Source organism: Mastigoproctus giganteus, chromosome 5 (genome assembly GCF_048544385.1).
Source record: "Mastigoproctus giganteus isolate SK-2022 chromosome 5, ASM4854438v1, whole genome shotgun sequence".
Taxonomy (NCBI): domain Eukaryota; kingdom Metazoa; phylum Arthropoda; class Arachnida; order Uropygi; family Thelyphonidae; genus Mastigoproctus; species Mastigoproctus giganteus.
Window position 1 is genome coordinate 57,032,065 of NC_143579.1, and position 23,463 is coordinate 57,055,527.

The 23,463-nt window shown below is 41.4% G+C and overlaps 1 protein-coding gene across 1 annotated transcript in view; it reads left to right on the forward strand.

Moving 5' to 3' along the window:
* Nucleotides 1–22,105, forward strand: part of LOC150085414 (prolactin-releasing peptide receptor) — a 107,827-nt gene extending 85,722 nt beyond the window's left edge. Inside the window, exon 2 of the mRNA XM_090373214.1 lies at nt 20,608–22,105. Coding sequence (XP_090229340.1) covers nt 20,741–22,021 — 1,281 coding nt within the window. The 5' untranslated portion in view covers nt 20,608–20,740 and the 3' untranslated portion in view covers nt 22,022–22,105. The remainder of the gene's footprint in view (nt 1–20,607) is intronic.
* The last annotated feature ends 1,358 nt before the right edge of the window (nt 22,106–23,463 follow it).

Sequence of the window (23,463 nt, forward strand, 5' to 3'; positions counted from 1 at the left end):
AGTTAATGTGCGCAGAGCAAACTTTAATAATTCCCGATGTACAGCAAAAAAAAATGTGATTTCCCTGGTTATTTTGATTAACTTTTTTTCCTTGCAATTCTGGTACAATGAAGATTGATACCACAGAATAAGGCTCCGCAAGTGAGGACAGAGTTCATGGCACTGATGAAAGTAAAACACATTTTTAAACTAAGATATCGCGATGAAACATATGCCGATGGTCACAACGGCAGCCATATTGGCACTCCGCTGGTGGAACATGTGTTGTCTTATGTGCGGCGTCACCTAAACGTTAGTGCAACTACATGTCTACATCTGCTAAGTGTGTCTTGTTGCACCTGGCCACTTAGTTACTAGGGAGCAGCGATCACCAGGTACCCGTCCACGCCGCGAAGAGGCGGGCCACAACCATACGCGTACTGCCAAACGAAAGTGACAAGGTAAGAATCCCGCATCCTCTGTAGGAGAAATAAATTCCAATGGATGCCAGCAAATTCCGTAACACTGGGGGGGGGGGGGTACTAGCAGATAAAAAAAATCCAATGGGATTTGTTTGTCACAGAATCGTATAGACACCCTTATGTAGGGTGTCATGTGGCCATATTTTCGAGCACTTGCATCGACCTCTGTACTGTGACATTTTTGAATTCTTGTACAACCCGTATAGCTGACCGAAGTTTTCTCGCTGGCTCCTCATTTCATCGTTATTCTACTTTGAACGAAATAGTTCTGAGGAAAAGTATTGTTTTACAAAGAAAATCTTCAATGTATATTCAGTGCAGAAACGAAAACCATTTGTTTGTCGGTCATGTCCGACATTTATTACCTTGGGAAACGTGAAGAAACAGCATTCGCTGGAAAAATAAGAAAAATAAGAAAATGATAAAAAAAAAAATACAACAAAATATTTCAGTATCACACCTTTTACATTTTCTCATGATCGAGACAAAGTCCAGTTTATTTTTCATTTCGATGATGTGTACAATGGTAAGAAGTGGTGCGTTATACCTTCATGGGGCCCACCTCAAGAAAAAAACTAATAAAGAACATTTTCAATTTCATTTTATTGCAAAAACAAATAAATTATATGACACGAGAACTAAATATAAAATTTTATCAAAATCGCTTAAACCATTTTTTTAAAAAAAAATTTAATTTTCAAATTAATCTTCAACTAAAGTTCAGTTTCCGATAATAATTACGTGGAAACAGTGATTTTGGGGGCCCTAGGCAGATGTCTTTTCTGCCTATGGGATAACGCGCCACTCTTGGTAAGGTGTAGCACCTTAATGTGAAGCCCCTGGCATTCCTGCTGTGAAGGGTACATTGTACACAATAAAAAATTTATATATTATAATCTGTGATGCGGTTCTGTAAGATTTGTATACTGGCAATTAAACATTTATTTTATTTTCTAGAGCAAATATAGTTGCACAGAAAAGAGTCATTCCAAATTTCTCCTTGTACAAACATCCCCATATGTAGTTCACTAATTCCATAAAGCAAAATAATTAAATTTACTACAGTCTGGACATCGCTGAAAGGTAAGTTCTCTTTTAATGCAGTAGCAAGGCATCTCGTTGTGAAAGGAAAGCTTGTTCTGCTGCGAAGAGTTAAACTATTTTATATATATATATACAGTAGAACCCGATAAGAAGTTTTCCAAGGGATTCGAGGTTTAGAAGGGAAAATGATGAACGTAAGGGTATTAAATATTAAGTACTATTTCTTTCTGCTTATGGGAAACATTTTTAAACTATGGATTTCTAATTGCCTAACATTCTGTTACTTATTATCGGTGGTGGTATCCACCGAGAATAAGTAACATTAGTCTACTTAGTGTGTGTGTGTGGGGGGGGGGGGTAGTGCAATATCAGGGCAACTTTGTTGTGATGGCATTCGCAGTATGAGATGTAAATAACGATTCCATTTCACCCGATTCGGTGGTATGCTGCTTGGCAATAACTTGTTCGATTACCAAATGTTTATATTGTTTAATATTAAAAATAAAGAATTTCTATATTTGGGAAAACTTCATTATAATGATACACTGTGTATTCTTTATCACGAACAATAAACATTACAATATATACAGGTAGAAACCAAAACTTCTTATGCGGGAGTTTTTTTTTTTTCCCTGGATGTGTTGGTATTTAGGTACCAGAATTGCTATATAATATTGGTGTAAATACACCATAGAAACTCGTAAACAAAAAAATCTACGTTTGTAGTTCGAAGGGACATCATTTTATCTGTATCTCATATTGTGCTCTTCATTAACAAGTTGTGATTTATTGCACTACGTCGAATGAGTAACGCTTCACCAAAAGAGAAGACTATTGATATTTATTATCTGGTAGCAGTAGCGGATTAAGCTCGGTTGAGGCCCCGGGCGCAGAAGAAAATATCGGATCCCTTAAAAAAAGAGAGAGACAGGGAAAATAAAAAAAAAATATATTATGTACTATTAATGTTTTATTTCCAATAAAATTTGAATAATAGCCACAAAGTTTTGAACTAACAGTTGAACATATTAGTTTGTAATAGTTCAACTAGTTTGTTGGGGTTTTGCGTGCGCCCGCCGTTAAATCCGCCTCTGTCTGGTATCAATCTTCACATTACCAGAATTGCAAAGAAAAAAAAGTTAATCAAAATAACCAGGGAAATCACTTTTTTTTTTTTTTGCTGTACATCGAGAATTATTAGAGTTTGCTTAAATGAGATGCTCTGCGCACATTAACTATCTTTTTTTTCGTAATGAACTTATAGTGATTACTTTTTGCTGAACAGCATAATTATTCTCATTTTAATCGATGGATTTCAGCTGCAGTCTTAATGCATGCAATTCCTTCCCTTAAGAAGCAGAACATGTCTCTTTATAGACTGCCCGCAACCCACCTTATGATGGTGGCGCGGCTGCCCCACCACTAACCCCCTTCCCTCAAGAGAAAAGTCCGCAGCGAAAACGCTGCGGAGTTTGGTCTACTCGCGTCCCTAGCCCTATCAAATTTTCGTGTACCCCTTCGTCGCGAAAGGCGGTTTGTCTGTTGTGAGGGGAAAACCGGAGTCAATCCCGGAGAAAAACCTCACGACCACGGTTTGAGACCGCCAAACTCAATGCTGAATGCCCCTGAGAAAATTCCCATGAGGGTAGTGCTGGAATCGAACCTCGATCAGCTATTCAGCAAGCCGGCAACGCTACCACTAGACCACCGTGGCCCCGTATGCTATCGCTTTAATTTCCGTATTTGACATTACAATTCTCACCAGTCACGTGGGTGGTGTGACGTCTTTGTTAAACTTCCGTTACACTCTATTGTCAGGTGCTGCCACAGATACTTTCACATCAAAAATATGCCTTTATATTTTATGATATAGTGTGTAATATGTCATTACACATTATATATAAAATAGTTTGTTTTACTGCTCTATTATTAATATAATTATAAATTTTGCACACCGGTAACTGATGTTTATAATACATAGATAAGCTTTATAAAAATGGGGAGTTGTGATAAGCGTTGCAACAACTGACACAGAACAATATTTTTAAGGTTCGAAAAATTCTGCCACAGAGGCGCGTAGCTAGCGTAGGGTCGTCGACGCCCGGGGGCAACACATCTTCCTGCGCCTCTGAGTGGGTGAAATGCCTGAAGACAAAAAAAATCATAGATATTTCCAACTTCGAACGAACCTCCAAGTTGTCGTAACTCTGACTTATGTGCAGTCGATCCTTTTCTAAATTATTCAAAATTTCTTTTGTCAGTTCGGCAGCGGTCTTTCCAACATCGGGAACGAAAACTAAAAATGACTCCTTCACTTCAACCTTATCTCGTACAATGTGTTAAAAACTAATTACTTCACAGATTTGGTCATTTTGGATATGTCTTGTGTACTGTCAAATAGATTTCCAAAATATTTAGCTTGTTTTATATTATCGGCTTGTTATTTTTTCTCTCACAATTTCTTAAAATGTTAATCGACTCGTTTTGAATCTCCGGAGATAAATATGAAAGTTCTTTCCTGTCAGATGAATATTCAATTCTTAAAATATGTTCTTTAAAAACGGAGTCATAATTTGATAGCAACTCTTATCACTTCTCTAAAATTCCCTTTATTTGTAGAAAATATGGATTCATCATGTCCACGAAAAGGAAGATTCTGACGAACCAGAAATAAGACTACATCTAAAAACCGATGCAAAACATCATTTCTTTGTTTATCCAGTAATATCTAATGAATGTGGTCAACAGTTTGTTGAAACTCTGCACGAGAGATACTGTTCATATTTTTTGGGTTTAATTTCCACCAAGACGGCATCCGGGGCGAACAACCCCTCCCCCTTTCTAAGATACTGAGTAGAAGTACACCTGACTCTTATAAAGTTTCCTTTAAATTTCTGGAAAAGGTTTATCGGTTTCTTTTATATTTGCTTGCAATTTAAACGACGCTAACTCGTGTCCCGACAGAATATCAACCTACAGTGTTTTTCTCTTGATGAAAGAAAAAAAATATTAATGAATCTTTCAAAACAACTCTAGTACGACTACTGCTATGTGTAAAAAAACGTGCCACAGATCTTAACCATAGACAGTCTATTCTACTATTCCTTATGATCACAGCAGAAAAACACTTGGCTTGCACAACGAGTTGCCTTGTTAATGAACTACTTTAGGAATGGCCACGCTTGAAGGTTAATTTCTGTAAAACAATCGTAAATTAGATAGAATCTCCTTTACTTTTTAAAGCAATCTAATTCTCAAACTTGCTAAGCTGTGATTAAAAATTAAAGGAAGATTGAACATTTTAATACTGCTAGCATATACAGAATGAACAACATAATTTACATATAAGGATTTATTTATTTTAATGAGGTGTCTACAATGCAAATTTTTTTTTGTATGACCATCCAAGAACACGAAAATTCCAACCACTGGTAAAGGATCATATCCTAAAGTTTTGCTGCTTGATGTACTTCAAATGGAGTAAATAATTACGGCTCATTTCAGTTGAACTTTCTCAGATCAATGGAGTCTCGCTGGTATTGCACTATTTTCTCAAAAATGGTGAAGGTGATACACTCATCTTTTAAATAAATGCCAGTATATGCTTTTGAAGATGCCATTTGTTCGAGTAATGCTATGCCAAGGCAACTCGTTGTGGAAGAAACTTTTTTCATATTCTGACAATTGCATGAAGTAGTTTAAATCCTGCTAGGTACAGAAAGATACTCTCGCGGACTCCATATAATCAATTGTTATTTAATACATATTGTAATGTTTAATTGAACTCGCTCCCCTTCATTCTGGGTGGATAGGTGAAGCAACATTTGGTTGTATTTCAATTGTACCCACTAAAGGCTTTTATTACACTTTGCGTTCTCCGATCGAACACTCGGTACAAATCAATGGGTTGAAACGAGAACAGACGTTTGCGATAAAGTCCATCCTGAGAGATAAATGCGTGCAGGCATTCATGACTGGGATTATGTCTGCCAATCACGTTGATATTTAAGACAACTCGATTTTAAAATGAGTTAGAATGCGACACCACCTGGCTTGAAGTGTGAATTCAACTTACTATCTTGATATTACAAATCCATCTAAAACTATGATTCAATCCTCAGTTCAATTTTGGGGAAGCATACGGAAAAGCTGTCACCGCAGGAAATCCATGGATAATAGGTTGGGTTAGCAAAGGCGTATCTAATATGGATTTAAGTGATTTTATGTAAGTGACAAGAACTTTGCCAGCAGAAACAAAGTGGTGATTATTGCAATGTACAAGGCAATGATTTGGCCGTTTATTTGGAACACTACCCACAGGGTTGGAAGCTTCATTTTAGTAAGGACGTAGACCTGTTTGAAGGTCCGGGGATGAGCAACAAGAATAGCTGGGGTTCTGTAAATTGCAATCTTTCAAAACTATGCATCTCTGTGGTGACCTAATTGTGGTGTTTAAGGATTTCGAAGGGTTAAGTGAACTAAATGTGGCATATTTACTCGTTTTAAGATGACATTGACAAGCGGACATCAATTTAAATTGAGAAAGGATGGTTGCTTTCTAAAAATCCGGATAATACGATTTCAAGGCATTTGAAAATAGTAATAATTCATTATTATATATAAAAACGATTGTCCATTTTCATTTATTCGTTCGATTTTTGAAGGCTTCAACAAAGCTGTACATTTTTGGTCCCCATTCCACCTCCAACCGCTTCGATTAACTTGCAGTATGCTTGTTTCTCCACTGCGCATTCTTTCAGGATATAGAGGACCCCCTGACCTAAGATCCTCTCAACCAAGCAGAAAACCTGCAAGCGAGTGGTTCCTGAATCGGAGCTGAAACAACGGCAGAGCCAGAATCCACTGCACCGCAAAAAGAAAAAAAAAAAAGATGAACCATACCAGAGGGCTCCGTATACGAGAAAACTCTTTCTGAAAACGGCCCTAGAAATCATTTTCAAGGAGAATCCGAATAGGATATCGTCTGGCCTGATATCACAGATTGTCACCATCTTTCACAAGATGGAGAAAATTCTGCATGTCACACATTACACGCCTACATGGAATGCGGGGCAAGACAAATGCCACAGCGCGCCCCGACATATTCTGAAGCGCTGAGGACCAAAACTGCCACTACTACTGTCACCACCACCAATCCAGGACGACACTGCTCCCTACAACCACTGACACTCTTAAAATTAGTGAAGAGGTCAAGAAAAAGGTCATTGGCTCCCTAACTCAAGAGTTTAGAACGGCTAAAATCAGAGCCATTACGAAGACCCGAAACACAGGGGTCATAATTGAGAGCGAAACCAAAAGTGATGCAGATCTCATCATCAATAACTCCAAGATTCCAACGCTTGTACTCTCTGCTGAGCTACCCAGAGAAAAAGGCTCCTCCATTGTTATACTTGATATCGACAAAGACCTGACCTCTACTGCCATATGTGAGGAGATATATATATGCAACCTCCAGAAAGACTTACCCGATAGCGACCATAATACCCTACTAATGCCCAAGCACAGGAATGTCGGACTGGCCCCTGATGCATGAAAACTCATAACAAAACAAGAGCTCACATTGCCGTGCCAAAGAGTTGCCGATTTGACCATACCACCACACATGGGCTCAACGGGAGGACACTGCTGAAAAAGGGCACAACTTTGTAAACTGCCCCAACAGAGAAAATGAACCAGTCTATGCAACTGGCAAAAGCTTCCAGAGATAACAAGTGACCTGTTTATATTAAAGCAAGAAGTACCCAACAACTAAGAATCTATTATGGGGACTCTGCCTAAAAGACATAACGCTAGTTGCATCAAATTCCTACAACTTAACGCACAGCGAGCAATTGCTGTAGCTAGACAGATCAGACAAAAGGCTGAGGAGGAAAACCTCGACACCTTCCTGCTACAGGAATCCTACACCTGTGGGCGCCGTCCGGGGATATCCGTCTAACTACAAGATCGTCCTGATGGATGGCGCAACCCCCTGGGTTGCGATGGTGGTCAGGAATCCGGATATAACAGTCACTAGGATCTCGCACCTATGCTCCAAGTGCGCCTCCTCCCTAGGGGACCTCTATGCGATTTCACTATACTGCCATCCAGGGGAGGACATCCTTCCAACAATTCAGTACTTACAAGTCCGAACCGAACTGTCGGGAGCAAAACTTCTTGTCTCTGCTGCTCGCCCCTGTGGCATAGCGAGACTCCGGAGCACAGCGGCTCTAGAAACCGCCAGCATATGGAGGAGTTCCTGCACAGCAGCTTTGTTGTTATTAATCGTCCTAACCACATTCAGCTCAACCCTTTGGGAGGCCACTCTCAGTGCCACCATGACTACAAGAACCCTTGCCGGCCACTTGACAGACTGGATGGTGCAGGAGGACTGGACCAGCTCTGACCACAGGGCCATCACCTTTACCATCCAACGATCACTCTACCGAGCTCCAATAAACAGCCATGAATCAAACAGAACAGGTACGCAGTTAACAAAGCAAACTGGGATGCGTTCAAAGTCGCCATCATCAACAACGCACACAATCTGACAACCGACCAACTACAGAACCAAACTCTGGATCAACACCAACGTGCGGTCACCAATGCCATTGTGAGTGAGCAGAGCCAATCAAGAAGAGGATTCGGATGCCCGGCGCTGTCCCATGGTGGTCGCGAGAACTTGATCTGCTCAGGGGAACAATCAATCAGAAGAGACGCTCCTTCTAAAGAGCCAGACGAATTCTCACCCCCCCCCCACGAGGTGTTGTTCCTCAGGAACAGTACAGGGAGGTAAGAAACACATACATTGCAATGACCAGTGATCAGGCAGCGGAAAAAAGCTGTCCTGTGGGCAACTCGGGCTCATGGAACATCATTTACCGAATAATGATGTTCCATGATTTACCGAATTTACAAATAAGCTGCCCAGGGGAGAGGTGACACCCCCCAGGCACCATGACTAATAACTGACAGGACACCATCAATAATATTTTAAATGCCAGGCCAATGAGGCCTACCAGTCCCCCCCCCCCCTCCAGGTAGAGGATCCCATTACTCATCTAGAACTCCAAACTGCCATAAACAAAATAACCCCTGGACTCGACATGCTTGAGCCAGAACTGGTCAAGGAGGTGGCCGAATTTAGCCCGGATCTGCTCCTGGAACTGTACAACCACTCTCTCCACTCTGGCACGTTCCCCTCAGGTTGGAAAGTTGCTAGCCTAAAACTAATCCTGAAAAATCCAACTAAACAGCCACACATACAAGAATCCTACCAACCAATTGCACTCCTCTCTGTGCTGAGTAATGTGATAGAACAACTGCTCAAACAGAGAATCGAAATACACTACTCTACAGCAAATCTTCCTGCAAACGGGCAATATGGCTTCAAGTCTGGAAAATCCACATTGGACCCACTGGAGCGCATTCTGAACATGGCAGAAAACTGGCCACAGAAATATCGACTTTGCAGGAGCGTTCGATGCCCTTTCGTGGCCGAGCCTCCTCGCAAGACTCAGGGCAGCTCATCTGCCGATAAATCTCTACAGCTGCATAAAAAGCTACCTGAGCAGAAGAAGGGTCTTGGTTCAAGCTCCCTACTGCAAGGTCGAGCGCCAAGTACACCGGAGATGCCCGCAGGGCTCTGTATTGGGTCCCTTCCTGTGGAACTATGTCTTGGACGAGCTTCTCCACCTCGACCTAGGGGACATACAACCACTGGCGTACGCCGATGACCTTTCCCTGGTCGTAACCGCAGACGCAAGAGCCCAAATGGAAATTCGTGACTGGGGGGGGGGGGCTGAAAAAGCGCACCCTGGCGATCCTCTATAAAGCAGCAATCATCCCGGCAATCACATATGCCTCTGGCACATGGTTCTACAAAGCCTCAACCGTGGTAAATCGCCGACGGCTCGATATTATACATAGACCCATCTTATTGACCCTCACCCGAGCATGCAAAACAGTGTCGACCCACGAACTGTAAGTGATTAGAGGGGCTCTCGACCTCGAGGTACCCGAACAGGCATGTTGCAGCAGAAGAAAAGTTACAACATACCTGGACCACACAACAGATTCGGAAAGCCGAGAAGAACAAGCTTCAAATCTACCTGCGATCAATCTGGCAACAGCGCCGGACAAACTGTGACAAGGGGAAGTCACGCAAAAGTTTCTTCCAAATCTGGAGCAAGTGTATCCAAAACTTCCGATATGGTTTTGCCAAGGACTGCATGTCACCTTACCTCCTTACAGGACACGGAGCGATCCGTCACAAGCTTCATCTCCTTGGAATCACAAACAACCCCTGCATGTGCTTGTGGCTCCCCCGAGACCTGGGATCACCAGATGCATGAGTGTGAACTGTGTGACGACCTAAGTGCCCAGTTGATCACGCAAGTGCGTTGCAACCCTAAAGACCAGGAGCACCACCCGCTGGAGGATGGAACAACCTACAAAGCCTTAACTGAATTTGTTCAGAGCCTAGACGACTGACCCCTTCCACTGCCTGCAAACCAGGAACAACAAGAACAAATGTAGTACTCCACGCACCCCGAACCTGAAAGCTCCATGGTCAAGTGGAAACTACTTATAATTCCATCAATTTAGTCCTAACCCTGACTACTGGGTTAGGACTAAAGTATCCCAACTCATCATCAATTTTAACCAAACAGAACACGTATCACAGGAAGAGTATGGAGGAAAACCCAATTCTACCCCTGGATAACCCTGGACATCATAGTGGAACTGGAACTCACCTCAACCACACAATTCCCTTCCACCGCAAATTGACTCATGGACGGGACATGGCCCCCGAGGGCAACCTCAAAACAAAAGAGCAAGCATAGCCTCCGTGCACAATATACGACTCCGACTTGCATTCTGCTTGACAGCTCCTTTCTCCTAAACAACAATGGAATTCGCCCTAATGGCGAATAAATCCTACTCTTCGAAATATCGATGGACCGAACATGGGTCCCACGAGCGACTACTCAAATAATTGTTGCATTGACTTGGACTTATTGATTCTACATTTCCAGCTTCAAATGGACCTGGACTTGGTTCTTAAATACTCAATCCTGACCTACAGACGGAGTATTCACCAAAAGGGACGAGCAGCCCTCTACACATTATCCTATGGACGCTGAAATCTGATTTAACTGGACGGGTCCCAGCTCCAATGAGCGACCCAAATAGGCGGGCAAACTTGACTCACACTGACATCAGAGAAAGAGGAGTTAAATTCCGGAAGAGACTCAATCCTACTGGTCTATACCAAATGCCACATGGACAAATCGCAGTCTCTGCACGCAGCGCCCTATTGGCGACCTGAGCCAGCTCCCTTGCCTGGCTCACCATTTCTACCCCTCCCTGGCAGGTGGGGGTGGTAATGTTTCTGCAGTCTCCACCCCCACCACCCCCCATTCTTACTCTCTGGTGGGGCATGGGCATACCCACTCTAAACTGGAGCTGTCTTCCCTATAGGCTCCATGTCTCTGCCTTCCCCCCCCCCCGCTCTATCTGATCGCAAGAGAATGCCCCACACAATCTAAAATCACCTTCGCCTATTACTTTCGGCCTCACATTCCTAGCGTCTCCCTGCCACGCAAGCGCATAAATTTTTTTTTTAGGTCCTAGCCACTGTTTGTTTGTTTTGGTTTTTAGGAGCATTAGCAACTAAGGCCATATTGCTCCCGGATATGAGGTGGTCATTCCCTTACCTTTCCGCATCCTACGTATTTGGTGGTGACGGGCTCGAACCCCGGTCTAATCAAGTGTGTGCTACGCACTGCTGCTCCTTCCCACCTGGCTACGGTGGCGCCTTCCTAGCCACTGAAATCTCAGCAAATTAGGTGGCAGGACCTACCAGAGTAAATCTTAGTCTACTGGTGTTTTCTGGTCTGCCTCCACGAGGCGAAAGTGGGGCATCGGTATGGGTCCAGCGGCTAAACGACCAGATGAACAACGGTACACGACACCGCACATGTACAATATCCAACACTTTGAATCTCTGGCATTTCCAGTAAACTGGCACACGCAGAGATGGGGGAACCCCCTGGTGCCGCTTGACACTGTTCCACCAGCGCAGGCCCCAGCTCACCAAATGAAAGAGGAGTTGGCTGGTGGCGTGCAATGAGACGTCTAAAGGCGTCGCGACAAATGTTCGATCGGGTTTAAACCTAACCATCGTGCTGGCCACGGCAGTTGTTGGATATCTTTAGTTTAAAGATCTTCCTCCACCACTTCAGTCCTATGTGCAGTGTCGTTGTCGTCATGAAAAGAAAATTGGGTCAACCACATCCCTTAAAAGTCGCATTAGGGTTAGAGGTACCTCTGCGCAGTTAGGCTACTCCCTATCAAAAACATGAAAAGGGGTGTCACGCCACACAAGAACACCGCCTCCACCGTAAGTGTCCCTTTCTGTGACGTTGCAGGGATGGTACTGCATTACTCGTTGTCTTCAGACGAAATAACGTCTGGAATCTGTTTGTAGGCTAAAATGGGACTCAGAAGTATGCCCTATTTGTGAAGGCTCCAAGTCACATGTTCATGGCACCAATTTTGACGAGCTCTGCTCTGTGGTTAATGGGATGCAAACCACTGCCTTCCTTGAGTAGAGTCCACTTGAATTGACCCTTCTTAACACATTCCGGCTGGAAATATTTTCACCTGTGGCCACAGAAACTTGAAGAGACAGTTGATGACATTTCATTGTAGGGTCCTGTCGGTTGAAATTAGCCTTCGGGAGACTTAAGATGACACACATTAAGCTAACGTGCCGCCTGCGACTGCCTGGCTTCAAGTCGTCCATCTCAACGAAAAGATTTGGCATTCTGAGTACTGGGGATGTGGCTCTCCGACTGACAAAGCCAAAAAAAAAAACAAAAAAAACTGAAGTGATATGGCAGCAACCCGTATTTTAATTGGTATGAATAATTTGCATAATCTGTGGCTCTGTAAGGTGGTAGATCGATTTCTATTGGATACTCGGAATTTGCATACCAGGATGCCCATTGTCTCAGATATTCGCAGTCCTTCACGAAAAACATTTTTGTTCTGTTAATTTTATCGAGCAGTGTAATTATTAGTGTTTTAACTATTATTTCTGAAAGTAGACTTTTAAACTACAGCGTTCTTCAGTTATTACTATATTTAAAACGTACACTCAGTACAAACATATTAAATGAATCGGTACGTAATTGTACTGATTCATTTCTGACTAGTTACAAGTGAAGCCTGTATATTACACAGATATTGACAAATTCTGCATTTATCGGAACTTATTAGCATTATATGCATCTAGGGACGGACCTCTTCCATCAGACACGCAATTCAAGTGTCCTCTGGCGAACCATTGATATAAACAACTGTCCGAAAGCGGAAACTGCAAATCCCAGATGACACAATGGAATGATTTCATAATTCTCCTTTCGGGTTAAGGAAATCGTGTCCGAGAAACATTACCTCAATACTCAGAAGGTACCTCATGGGACCGGAGATGGGCTATTTGTGGGTCGACGCAAATACCCATCCCTCCGAATTAATGAACACAAGGGTGAAGCGAATTGTAAGATAGTGGTTAACCATGCTATTTAGACAAGAAATAATCCTACGTGATGTCTGGATCTGGTTACTTAATCCTTTATGTGGCCTGAGGTGCAGACAGAACTCTTTCAACTCTCAAATGCTGAATGATAAACCGATGTATTTATGTGGAACCAAGCCGAGGATTCTTTTATAATGATTTCAGAGGCACGCGATGTTCCCTTATTGATTTCATTTTTCATTACATTAACAACGGAACAAAAGTTTTCTTTTTTTCCATTTTTTAAACTGGCAGATTGTAAATCTGCCGCATTGAGTTATCTCCTCAGCTAACGGCTGGTCTGGTAACGACCCTATTCCACCGTGTGTTGCATGCGACCTCATTACACTTGAAAACAAGAAGACCCACTAATCACTAGATGGTGGGATAGTTAGTCAACATCTTGAGCAGCAGCGATGGTAATAAGGAAAGGATTAACTCTCGAAATACCTCATTCTTAATGACTACCGAGAAGTATTAGGGCTTAAAAGAAAGGATTGTTATTGAATAAACTAAGTCTTGCAGAGATTCGTTATTGTCCCATGAGGGATTTAAGAGAAAGAGAAAGTACACAGAATGTCATTAATAATTATTTTTATTTGTTCGGACAAAAAGGATTTTAAGCTCCTTGTATCCATACATTAACTAGACTTTACAACAACAAAAAAGGTCTTGCTAAAAGTAATAAAAAATGAATATATTTTAAATAAATGGCAGTAATGTTGGTTGTTTTAAAGTAGTGCAATGCCAGTGAAACTCGCCAGGAAGGAAACGTTTGTTCTGCTGTGAGTATCGAGACTCTTCTGGCTACAAAAAATCAAGAGAAGACACGATAATTCTCCTACTTCCTTTAATTTAATAACATTTTATTTTACTGTATCCTAATTAATATTAAATTGTTAATAATAATTATTATTATTTAATTCTATTTTGAAATACAGAATGTTTATATTCTTTATGTTGAAGCCATTTTTTTTTCGCAGATTTCACGTGTCAAAAGTTGTACAGGTATAGGAGTCTTCTCCTATAAGTTGCGTAGGCATTACATTACTACATTTAATAATATTTTATTAAAGTTACCAGAAAGACTAGTCTGCCATTTGTTTGAAATTAAATTATACTAATTAAAAAATAATATTTATTTGCAATAAAAAAACTAAATACTGTACTGAAACACTTTTTAAATATATGAGAGTGAATGTATTTAAAAGTGACCACTGATACTCAACTCGTAGTACAGAAATTTGTTGAATCATGAGCACTAAGTTATTCCAATAATTCACTGAGGGCCGGGCCAAGGCATGGGTGCAAAATTTAAAAAAAATTTTAAGTTTTTTGCGGGATGCAGGATGAACTATTGCCAAAAGCAAGCTGTAGCTCTGTATTCATTGAAATTTAGCAGGAGAAAAAGATTCAAAGATGCACACCTAGGGGATTCTTAAACAGACAGAAGCTTAAATTCCTATGGAAATGCAGCAGAGGCATTTATAGTAACAAATGGGCCTGGTGTAGGCAGTACGCTAAAGAGTCTCTCTTTCAACTGAATTTAAATACAACGGATAAATGCAATGAGCTGAGAGTGAGGCACGTTATTCATTTACTATTGGTGTTGCACGGACGTGCGCTGTTTTACTCCACTGATCATCCAGCATTAAAACGGTTGTCTCTAGGATGGGGTGTAGACGTATACCTCTTTGGCGGTTTATTGCCTTTGGATTGTTTAATATGTTAAGTGACTCTAGCCATAGGCGGTGGCGAAAGTGTCGTGAGTGTCTATATTTCAAAGTCACGTTTTGGGATCGAGATCGTGGTTGGTGGCCCAAAAATGTTCCGCAACTGCGGACTGGTCAGTTTCGGCAAGCCGGATTGCTCTGTCATGTTCCGTAAGGCGATCTTGGAGACGCCTTGATGTTTCTCCTATGTAGCAACTGTCACAGTCTCTACAGGTGATGCGATATACTACATTGCTGCGTAAGAGAGGTGTGACAGGGGTCATCACTCTGGAGACAAGTGAACGTAGGTTTCTGCAGGGTAACTGCACGCATTTGATGTTGTAATTTCTGAGAATTTTGGAGATCCGTCCTGACACGCCTGGATAATAGGGAATGTAGGCGGACGGTATACCGTCTTGGTTCGGTGGTCTTGGGTGGGATGTGAGTTCTTGTGCCTGTAATAGGCACCTGCTTAGCACATGGGATGGATAACCACATTTGGTTAGATCCGCCTTCACACGGGAGATCTCGTTACGCCTAATTGCATCAGTGTTGGAATAGCTCGAAGCCCTGGAGAATAGGGTGCGGGCAGTGCTATTGAGATGACTGGGTGCGTGGCCGGATCTGTAGTTAGTGAATTGTCCGCACCACATAGGTTTGCGGTATACCGAAGTCTCTAGACGTGGGCCTACGCGATGCACTAAGACATCCAGGAACGGGAGCGCGTCGTTGACCTCTAACTCTACAGTACACTGGATGAAATTAGATAGGGAGTTGAGGTATTCCAGTAGTGCTGTTTCAGAGCCACGTGGTATTATAGTAAAAATATCGTCAACGTATCTGCACCATGTTGTAATAGGTACAAGTGAATTTGCTCCTCCAGATCTTCCATGGCGATGTTGGCTACTACGGAACTAACAGGGGCACCCATAGCAGTGACATGTACCTGCTGGTAGATTGAATCCTCAAAGGTGAAGATGTTGCTTGATAAGCATAGGTTGAGGGTGGTACAGATATCATTAGTGGATAGTGGTGTTCTGGATTGGAGGCTTAAGTCGTTCTCGAGGAGCCTTCTGGCGCAGTGCACGGCCTGTTGGACGGGAATTGAAGTGAATAAAGAAATCACATCAAATGATGCCATGACGGTGTTGTCAGGGATTGAAAGGTCCTTAATGAGGTGGATGAATTCACTGCTATTTTTAACGGTGTGGAGGTATTTCCTACAAGAGGTGAGAGGATGCGCGCGATATGCTTGGACAGTTCATACGTTGGGGCACTGCAGCACGACACTATTGGTCTGAGGGGAATACCCGGTTTGCAGATCTTTGGCAATCCATAGAATTGCGGTAGTTGGCAGCCAGTAGCATGTAGAAGACGTTGAGTTGTAGGCGAGATCTTCTTATCTTTAAACCATGTGTGGACGAGTTTATTGACATGTGTCTCTAGACGTTTCAAGACCTTAATGGGTGGATCAGATAGAGGTTCATATACGTTTGGGTCTAGTAGTAGGGCCAGGGCTTTCTCTTGGTAGGCTGATCGGTCTAATACAACGGTCCGGCGGCCTTTATCAGCAGGAAGTACGACGATGGAGTTGTCTTTTCTTATAGATGATAGGGCGGCATGTTGACGATGGTTAAGGTTTGAGTAAGTTTTCCGAATACTGCGGAGGATTGCGGCAGTCCTGAAACGGATCTCGTTGGAAATTCACTAACTACAGATCCGGCCACGCATCCAGTCATCTCAATAGCACTGCCCGCACCCTATTCTACAGGGCTTGGAGCCATTCCAGCACTGATGCAATTAGGCGTAACGAGATCTCCCGTGTGAAGGCGGTCATAACCAAATGTGGCTATCCATCCCATGTGCTAAGCAGGTGCCTATTACAGGCACAAGAACTCACATCCCACCCAAGACGGTATACCGTCCGCCTACATTCCCTATTATCCAGGAGTGTCAGGACGGATCTCAAAAATCCTCAGAAATTACAACATCAAATGTGTGCAGTTACCGTGCAGAAACCTAGGTTCACTTGTCTCCAGTGTGAAGACCCCTGTCCCACCTCTCTTACGCAGCAATATAGTATATCGCATCACCTGTAGAGACTGTGACAGCTGCTACATAGGAGAAACATCAAGACGTCTCCAAGATCGCCTTACGGAACATGACAGAGCAATCCGGCTTGCCGAAACTGACAGTCCGCAGTCGCGGAACATTTTTGGGCCACCAACCACGATCTTGACCCCAAACGTGACTTTGAAATAGTAGACCACTCACGACACTTTCGTCACCGCCTATGGCTAGAGTCAGTTAACATATTAAACAATCCAAAGGCAATAAACCGCCACAAAGGCATACGTCTACACGCCATCCTAGAGACAACCGTTTTAATGCTGGATGATCAGTGGAGTAAAAAACAGAGCACGTCTGTGCAAAACCAATAGTAAATGAATAACATGCCTCACTCTCAGCACTTATCCGTTGTATTTATATTCAGTTGAAAAAGAGACTCGTTAGTCTTGAAAGCTACTGCCTACACCAGGCCCATTTGTTACTATAAATGTCTCTGCTGTATTTCCATAGGAATTTAAGCTTCTGTCTGTTTAAGAATCCCCTAGGTGTGCATCTTTGAATCTTTTTCTCCTGCTAACTTTCAATGAATACAGAGCTACAGCTTACTTTTGGCAATAGTTCATTCTGCATCCCGCAAAAAACTTAAAATTTCTTTAATTTTTGTGCCCATGCCTTGGCACGGCTCTGAGTATGAATTACTGGAATAACTTAGTGCTCATGATTCAACAAATTTCTGTACTACGAGTTGAGTATCAGTGGTCACTTTTAAATACATTCACTCTCATATATTTAAAAAGTGTTTCAGTACAGTATTTAGTTTTTTTATTGCAAATAAATATTATTTTTTAATTAGTATAATTTAATTTCAAACAAATGGCAGACTAGTCTTTCTGGTAACTTTAATAAAATGTTATTAAATGTAGTAATGTAATGCCTACGCAACTTATAGGAGAAGACTCCTATACCTGTACAACTTTTGACACGTGAAATCTGCGAAAAAAAAATGGCTTCAACATAAAGAATATAAACATTCTGTATTTCAAAATAGAATTAAATAATAATAATTATTATTAACAATTTAATATTAATTAGGATACAGTAAAATAAAATGTTATTAAATTAAAGGAAGTAGGAGAATTATCGTGTCCTCTCTTGATTTTTGTAGCCAGAAGAGTCTCGATACTCACAGCACTCCGATCTACACCTCATCCTAGAGACAACCGTTTTAATGCGTTTAAAACACAGAAATTTGACAATTGGAGAGGATGTATTGAGGGAAACCATGCTTGATTTAGCTAGTCGGGTGGCATTACATTTTGCGGCTAAAAATATTTGTGCAAGTGGCTATTGCGAAGATGTTTTTTCTGTCCTTTTGCGTTGGTCTGGGCCCCTGTATATGCCCTTCCCTTTCTGTCATTTACAGTTGTGGTGAAGCGAAAGTTACCATCTCAACATCTACGTTAAGTTACCAAACTGGTGTTTTCAATCTGCTTCCGTGTTTCTAATAGCACTGGAAGGGCATTTGCGTACGATTTTATTTCCAAATGATTAAAATGGAGGATTCTTTTTGAAAAGTATGCGGCAAAGTTGTATTGAACATCTTGAGTTTTATTTGATCAGGCTTTGTGCTGTGGATTACGGATGCATATATTTGACCGCTAATGAGAGGACACCAGGGTTGTCAAGATGACAACGAATATTTTACTGATTGAACTGGTTTAATTAAACCATTTTCATATAGAAAGATAAATGTAGAGGCGGTATCTTGATGTCGAATCGAAGGGTAGCAAAATGATTTATGGATGATTCTAATATATTATGGGTGTGGTCCCGGATTAAGGTGGGCATTGACTGATTCTGCACGAGCATTTGATTAGTTTCCACAACGGCTTGCTTGAAATATCGTTGAAGTTATATTTATTCGGTTTTATAAAACTTATTATACAATATTTTCAATTCAGAATTCATTTCCAGGCGTGTAACGCTTTAATATCATACTATTCTTTCAATTGCGACTCAAGGAATTAATATGAAAACTCGGTTTAACTATGTCACTGTCTTTCTTTGAAAAAAAAAAGCTTTGTTTACTCGCTAAGAGGGCTGAATCCTAACACAAACGTCTATTATCGATTCGTTTCTTCGTATCATAGAGGGATGTCGTATTAATACTTTATGAGGTAATAAAATGCAAGTTATAACTTTCACCAATGTTCAGCGATGGACATTGCAACCTACCTAAAAGACAGGTGCCTCCATTTCCCGTTTTTTATTCGATTATAAGAAACGGCCGAACATTCAAACACACTATTATCAGCAAAGGAGGTCAAACCAAAAGAGGACAACTACCAATAAATAGCCATTATCCCCGCTGGCACTCTCAGGTAATAACTACACTAAATCTCTTTTCGCTAGAAAGGTTTCTTCTTTGTACGCTACACTGACGGCGAAATTCAGAACAGATCTTCCGTAAAGAACTGGACTTGGCGTGTGCGGGATATAGCACGACCTTGTTCCATAATGATCCAACCTTTCCCACCTAATGAGAATCGATGCATACGATGGGGTCCGTAGATATTCGCTGGAGGACGCAGAAATATGGTTGGGCCCTTCGAGACAGCGATTTATAATCGCGCTGATGTCATGGAAGGAGGAAGAATCTTGTGGTGGTTTACTAAACGAATAGAGCCAGCCAGATGCTTAGAAACTACGTTTAAAGGCATAGATTTTTTTATTGATTTGAAAAATAAATCGAAGCAGTACAACCGACAGATTTCATAATGTAAAAACAACTTTTACTGACAAGATAATTTACTATCACTAATGTGGATTCTAAATTCACCTAGCCTTCAACGAAATGCTAGTTGTTTTTCAGCGTACTTTAAGATAATTTTGGCGTGAAAAAGAGTAAGTAATTGCTCCAGAGAAATGAGATGAGATCTTCTTTTACTCTTATTTATATAACAAAGAGAAAAAACTGATAAAGCAACTTTTTTTTTTTAATATCTGTCTCGACGCAAATTAGATCGTAAAAGAATGGAATTGTGAAGATTTCTCAGGAGGAAATGATAACCTACCTCTCCTTTGGGATCATCAAGAAAATCTTATAAAAATATTGTTCGCTTTGAAGAAAAAAAAACGAATTATAGAAAGTAGATCTTTCAGTGGGCTGCAAAAATCGTTGAGAATTATTAATGAATTCATTGTAAGGAGCATTAAGATGGAAAATAATCTCTCTTTTTATCTCTCAGAGTAGTTGAGGTTTCTAGATCGATCACGGTGAGATGTATGGAAATTTTATTCAACTTAAAAATGGTTATCCATGAGGAAAAAATCGGAATAATTTGCGTTTTGAGAAGCTCAAACATAAAATAGATCAATGCGCATCATTAAATAGAAGTTGATAATGAGAATATGTATGTAAAAGATTAAATAGATATTGTAATCATTATTTATACCATTTTAATGCGCCCATTATCTTCATGTTCGTCCGTCTACATGTAACAACTCTACTCTCAGTGGACGGGTTTACTATTTATAAATGTATTATTGTTAATCATTATACCATTAACATGGTAAAAATTGAATATTTAATAGAAAAGTCAAGTAGCCTAGTAGTTATTTTACGTATTTTATTATTTAAGGAGTCTGTGATGATGAGCTTTTGTTGCAATCATTTTTCCTATATGCATTTATATCTTTAAAGAGGTTAGTAAGCTTTCTCTATTTCTCTTTTCAGTTTTCCTCGTCTCGTTTCCTTCTGGCTGTCTGGAAGTGACCTTTTACTGAATGGCTCAAGAAGATGATGGCAGAATTCTAAATTTCCCTTACTTCCTATAGCCACTGGTAGAAACACAACAAAAGAATCCGAAATGCCACTCAAAGAAATCCCGGACAGTTACCTTGGCATCTTGATGCACTTCATGATGAACTTCCACAATGAAACCGCAGAATTCAACCGACCGCACATCCGTATGTCCTTTCATTCCATCTATCCCTTCTTCTTATTCATGTACGGACTGCTTTTCATCTGCGGGTTCACAACGAATGCGATATTGATCCGGAGGATTGTAGTCCATCGTCAGCAGTGCCAATCTATTCATAAGTATTTGATCAGCAATTCCCTCAATGATCTCATAAAATGCACGGTGGTGCTCCCCATCTCATTGGCAACGGTTCTCTTCCAGAACTGGGTGTTTGGTAGCTTCTTCTGCTACTTCTTCCCCATGTTGCAGGACGTCCCTTTTCATGCCACCATACTCACCTTCCTCCTCATCTCCTTCGACCGATACAGGCAGATCATGTATCCGCTGAAGCCGCGGATACCCCCGTTTCTCTGTCTGGTCGGCGTATGGGTGGCCAGTTGTTTTGCCGTTCTGCCGTACGCCGTGTACACTCGGTACTTAGACCTAGAGCTCTACTTCGGCGCCCAGTTCAGAGATACTGGAATCTGCGCCGTCAACATTGAAGACAACATAGAAGAATACATCCGGGGTCTATTCATCGTCCTTTACGTCCTTCCGCTGGGTCTCATCGCCTACTTGCACGTCAAAGTGTCCGAGGAGATAAAAACCCGCCAGTCCTCGTACTCCATTTTTTACCGTGACAGGGCCGAGGTCGGTGGTCGCGAAGAGGACTCGGTGACATCTCTGACTCCGTGCGTGGTCGCCAATTCCAGAAAACAGTCGTCGGTTACCTTATCCATCTGTTCCGAAGCTGCTTCAGGAAGGCCAATTCACGGAGAGCGAAATTCTCAGGAGATTTCGCTGAGAATGGCGGCCCATAATCGTGACGATGACGAACTGGATTGGGCCAAAGAGAAACGCACCCAGAACTTCATCATTACAGTGATCTGTGTATACGCCGTTTGTCTTCTTCCATTAAACCTTGTCCGACTGTTGAAGCACGTCATCTCCGAATCGTACGAACATAGCTACCATTTCGATTTGACCTTCATCAGCGTCGTGTGGATTGCTTTCATCCCTTCTGTGGCAACCCCTTTGCTCTTTCGATCCTGGCATATGTGTTGCGTTAGAGGAGATGAACTCACCCGATACCTTCGACTGGGTCGTACTTCCGGTGTATCGGTTTCCAACGGAGTGAGGGCTTCTGGAGTTTCGAGACATTCGCCAGAAACATCCCAACTTGATTAAATTAAGAGAAAAGTCAACATCAAGGCGCTTTACGTACATTATTGGCCTGCCGATGTATAGTATATTGCCTTGTCTTTTAAACAACTGGAGCTTTTTTTTTTTGTATATGTAATTGTGTTAATTTATAGTATATATTCGAGTTATGATATTTTAGAAAAAAAGAAATTAAATTTAGTGATGAAAATTGTAAATATGCAAAAAGTAAATAAAGCATCGAGAGTATCTTTTACTTCCTCTTGTTTGAGTCAATCCACTGAGACATTAATTGCAAATATACCAACATAAGAACCCGGTGAAAAACCTCACGACCACGGTTTGAGATCGTCAAACTCTATAGGATGCCCCTGGAAAAATTCCCATAAGGGTAGTGCTGGAATCGAACCCCGATTCAGCAACGCTGCCACAAGCCTACTGTGGTCCTGTACGTTATCGCTATTTCATTTCACATTTCTCACCACTCGCGTGGGTAGTGTGACGTCATTTTAAAGGTGATATACGTGAACATTACAGGAAAATGTTACATTAAGCAAAACGATATCGGTGCTTTAGGTGCAGATAATTAACAGCCACACTTAACATAAATGAAGAGAGCCAATACGCATCTAATAATCTACCCTCAGATAATTTTTCCGTTTTATCTAATGACAGTCTACGTCATTCAAGCCCTCCCCCCCTCCCATAATGACCGAATAACACGCTTCATCTTGTGAAACATGAATACGATAGCATATATCCAATTTCCTTTCAGAATTTTAAGAAGCAAGCGAGGACTTAACTTCACAGAGTCTTTCTGAAGCGAATCAGATCAGCATCATGCAGAATAAAAAACTTCATACACTAAACGATCTATCTGCCTGCAGAATCCAGACCGTAAATCTTGTATTATTATAAAAAAGTCTAATACACATTAAAATTTATTAGTTAAAAGCATAGAAACTGAGAGTTTACTAAAGATGACAGTTTTAGGCTGAATTATTAGAATCCAGTAAGTCTGTTATTAATACAGGAAAAGGCTTTAATCAACAAGAAGAATTAACCTATAATTATTCAAGCGTATAGTAGTAGTGGCATGCGATGCAAGGAACCAATCTTATGTAGCATCAGTCCAAAAAAAAAAAAAAACATTTCACACATCCATTCCCTCTAAAAGTTTGTCCAGTTCCTCCTTGAATTTATTTAAGTTATCAACTTCCACAACGACAGACGGAAGTTTCTTCCAGCAATCAACTACCCGATGTCAAAGGCAAATTTCCGCACATCTATTCTACAACGGTCTTTCCTCAATTTGAATTTATGCCCGCTCAGGTTCGTAATCTGAGCAAGAGGAAGAATTCCATCCGAATTCAGCGTGCTCAACCCATTCAAGGCCTCAATCAGATCACCTCGCGTAGTAAGAGGATCCCATCGTTGCCCTGCTCTGTACTCGCTCAAGCAACTCTACA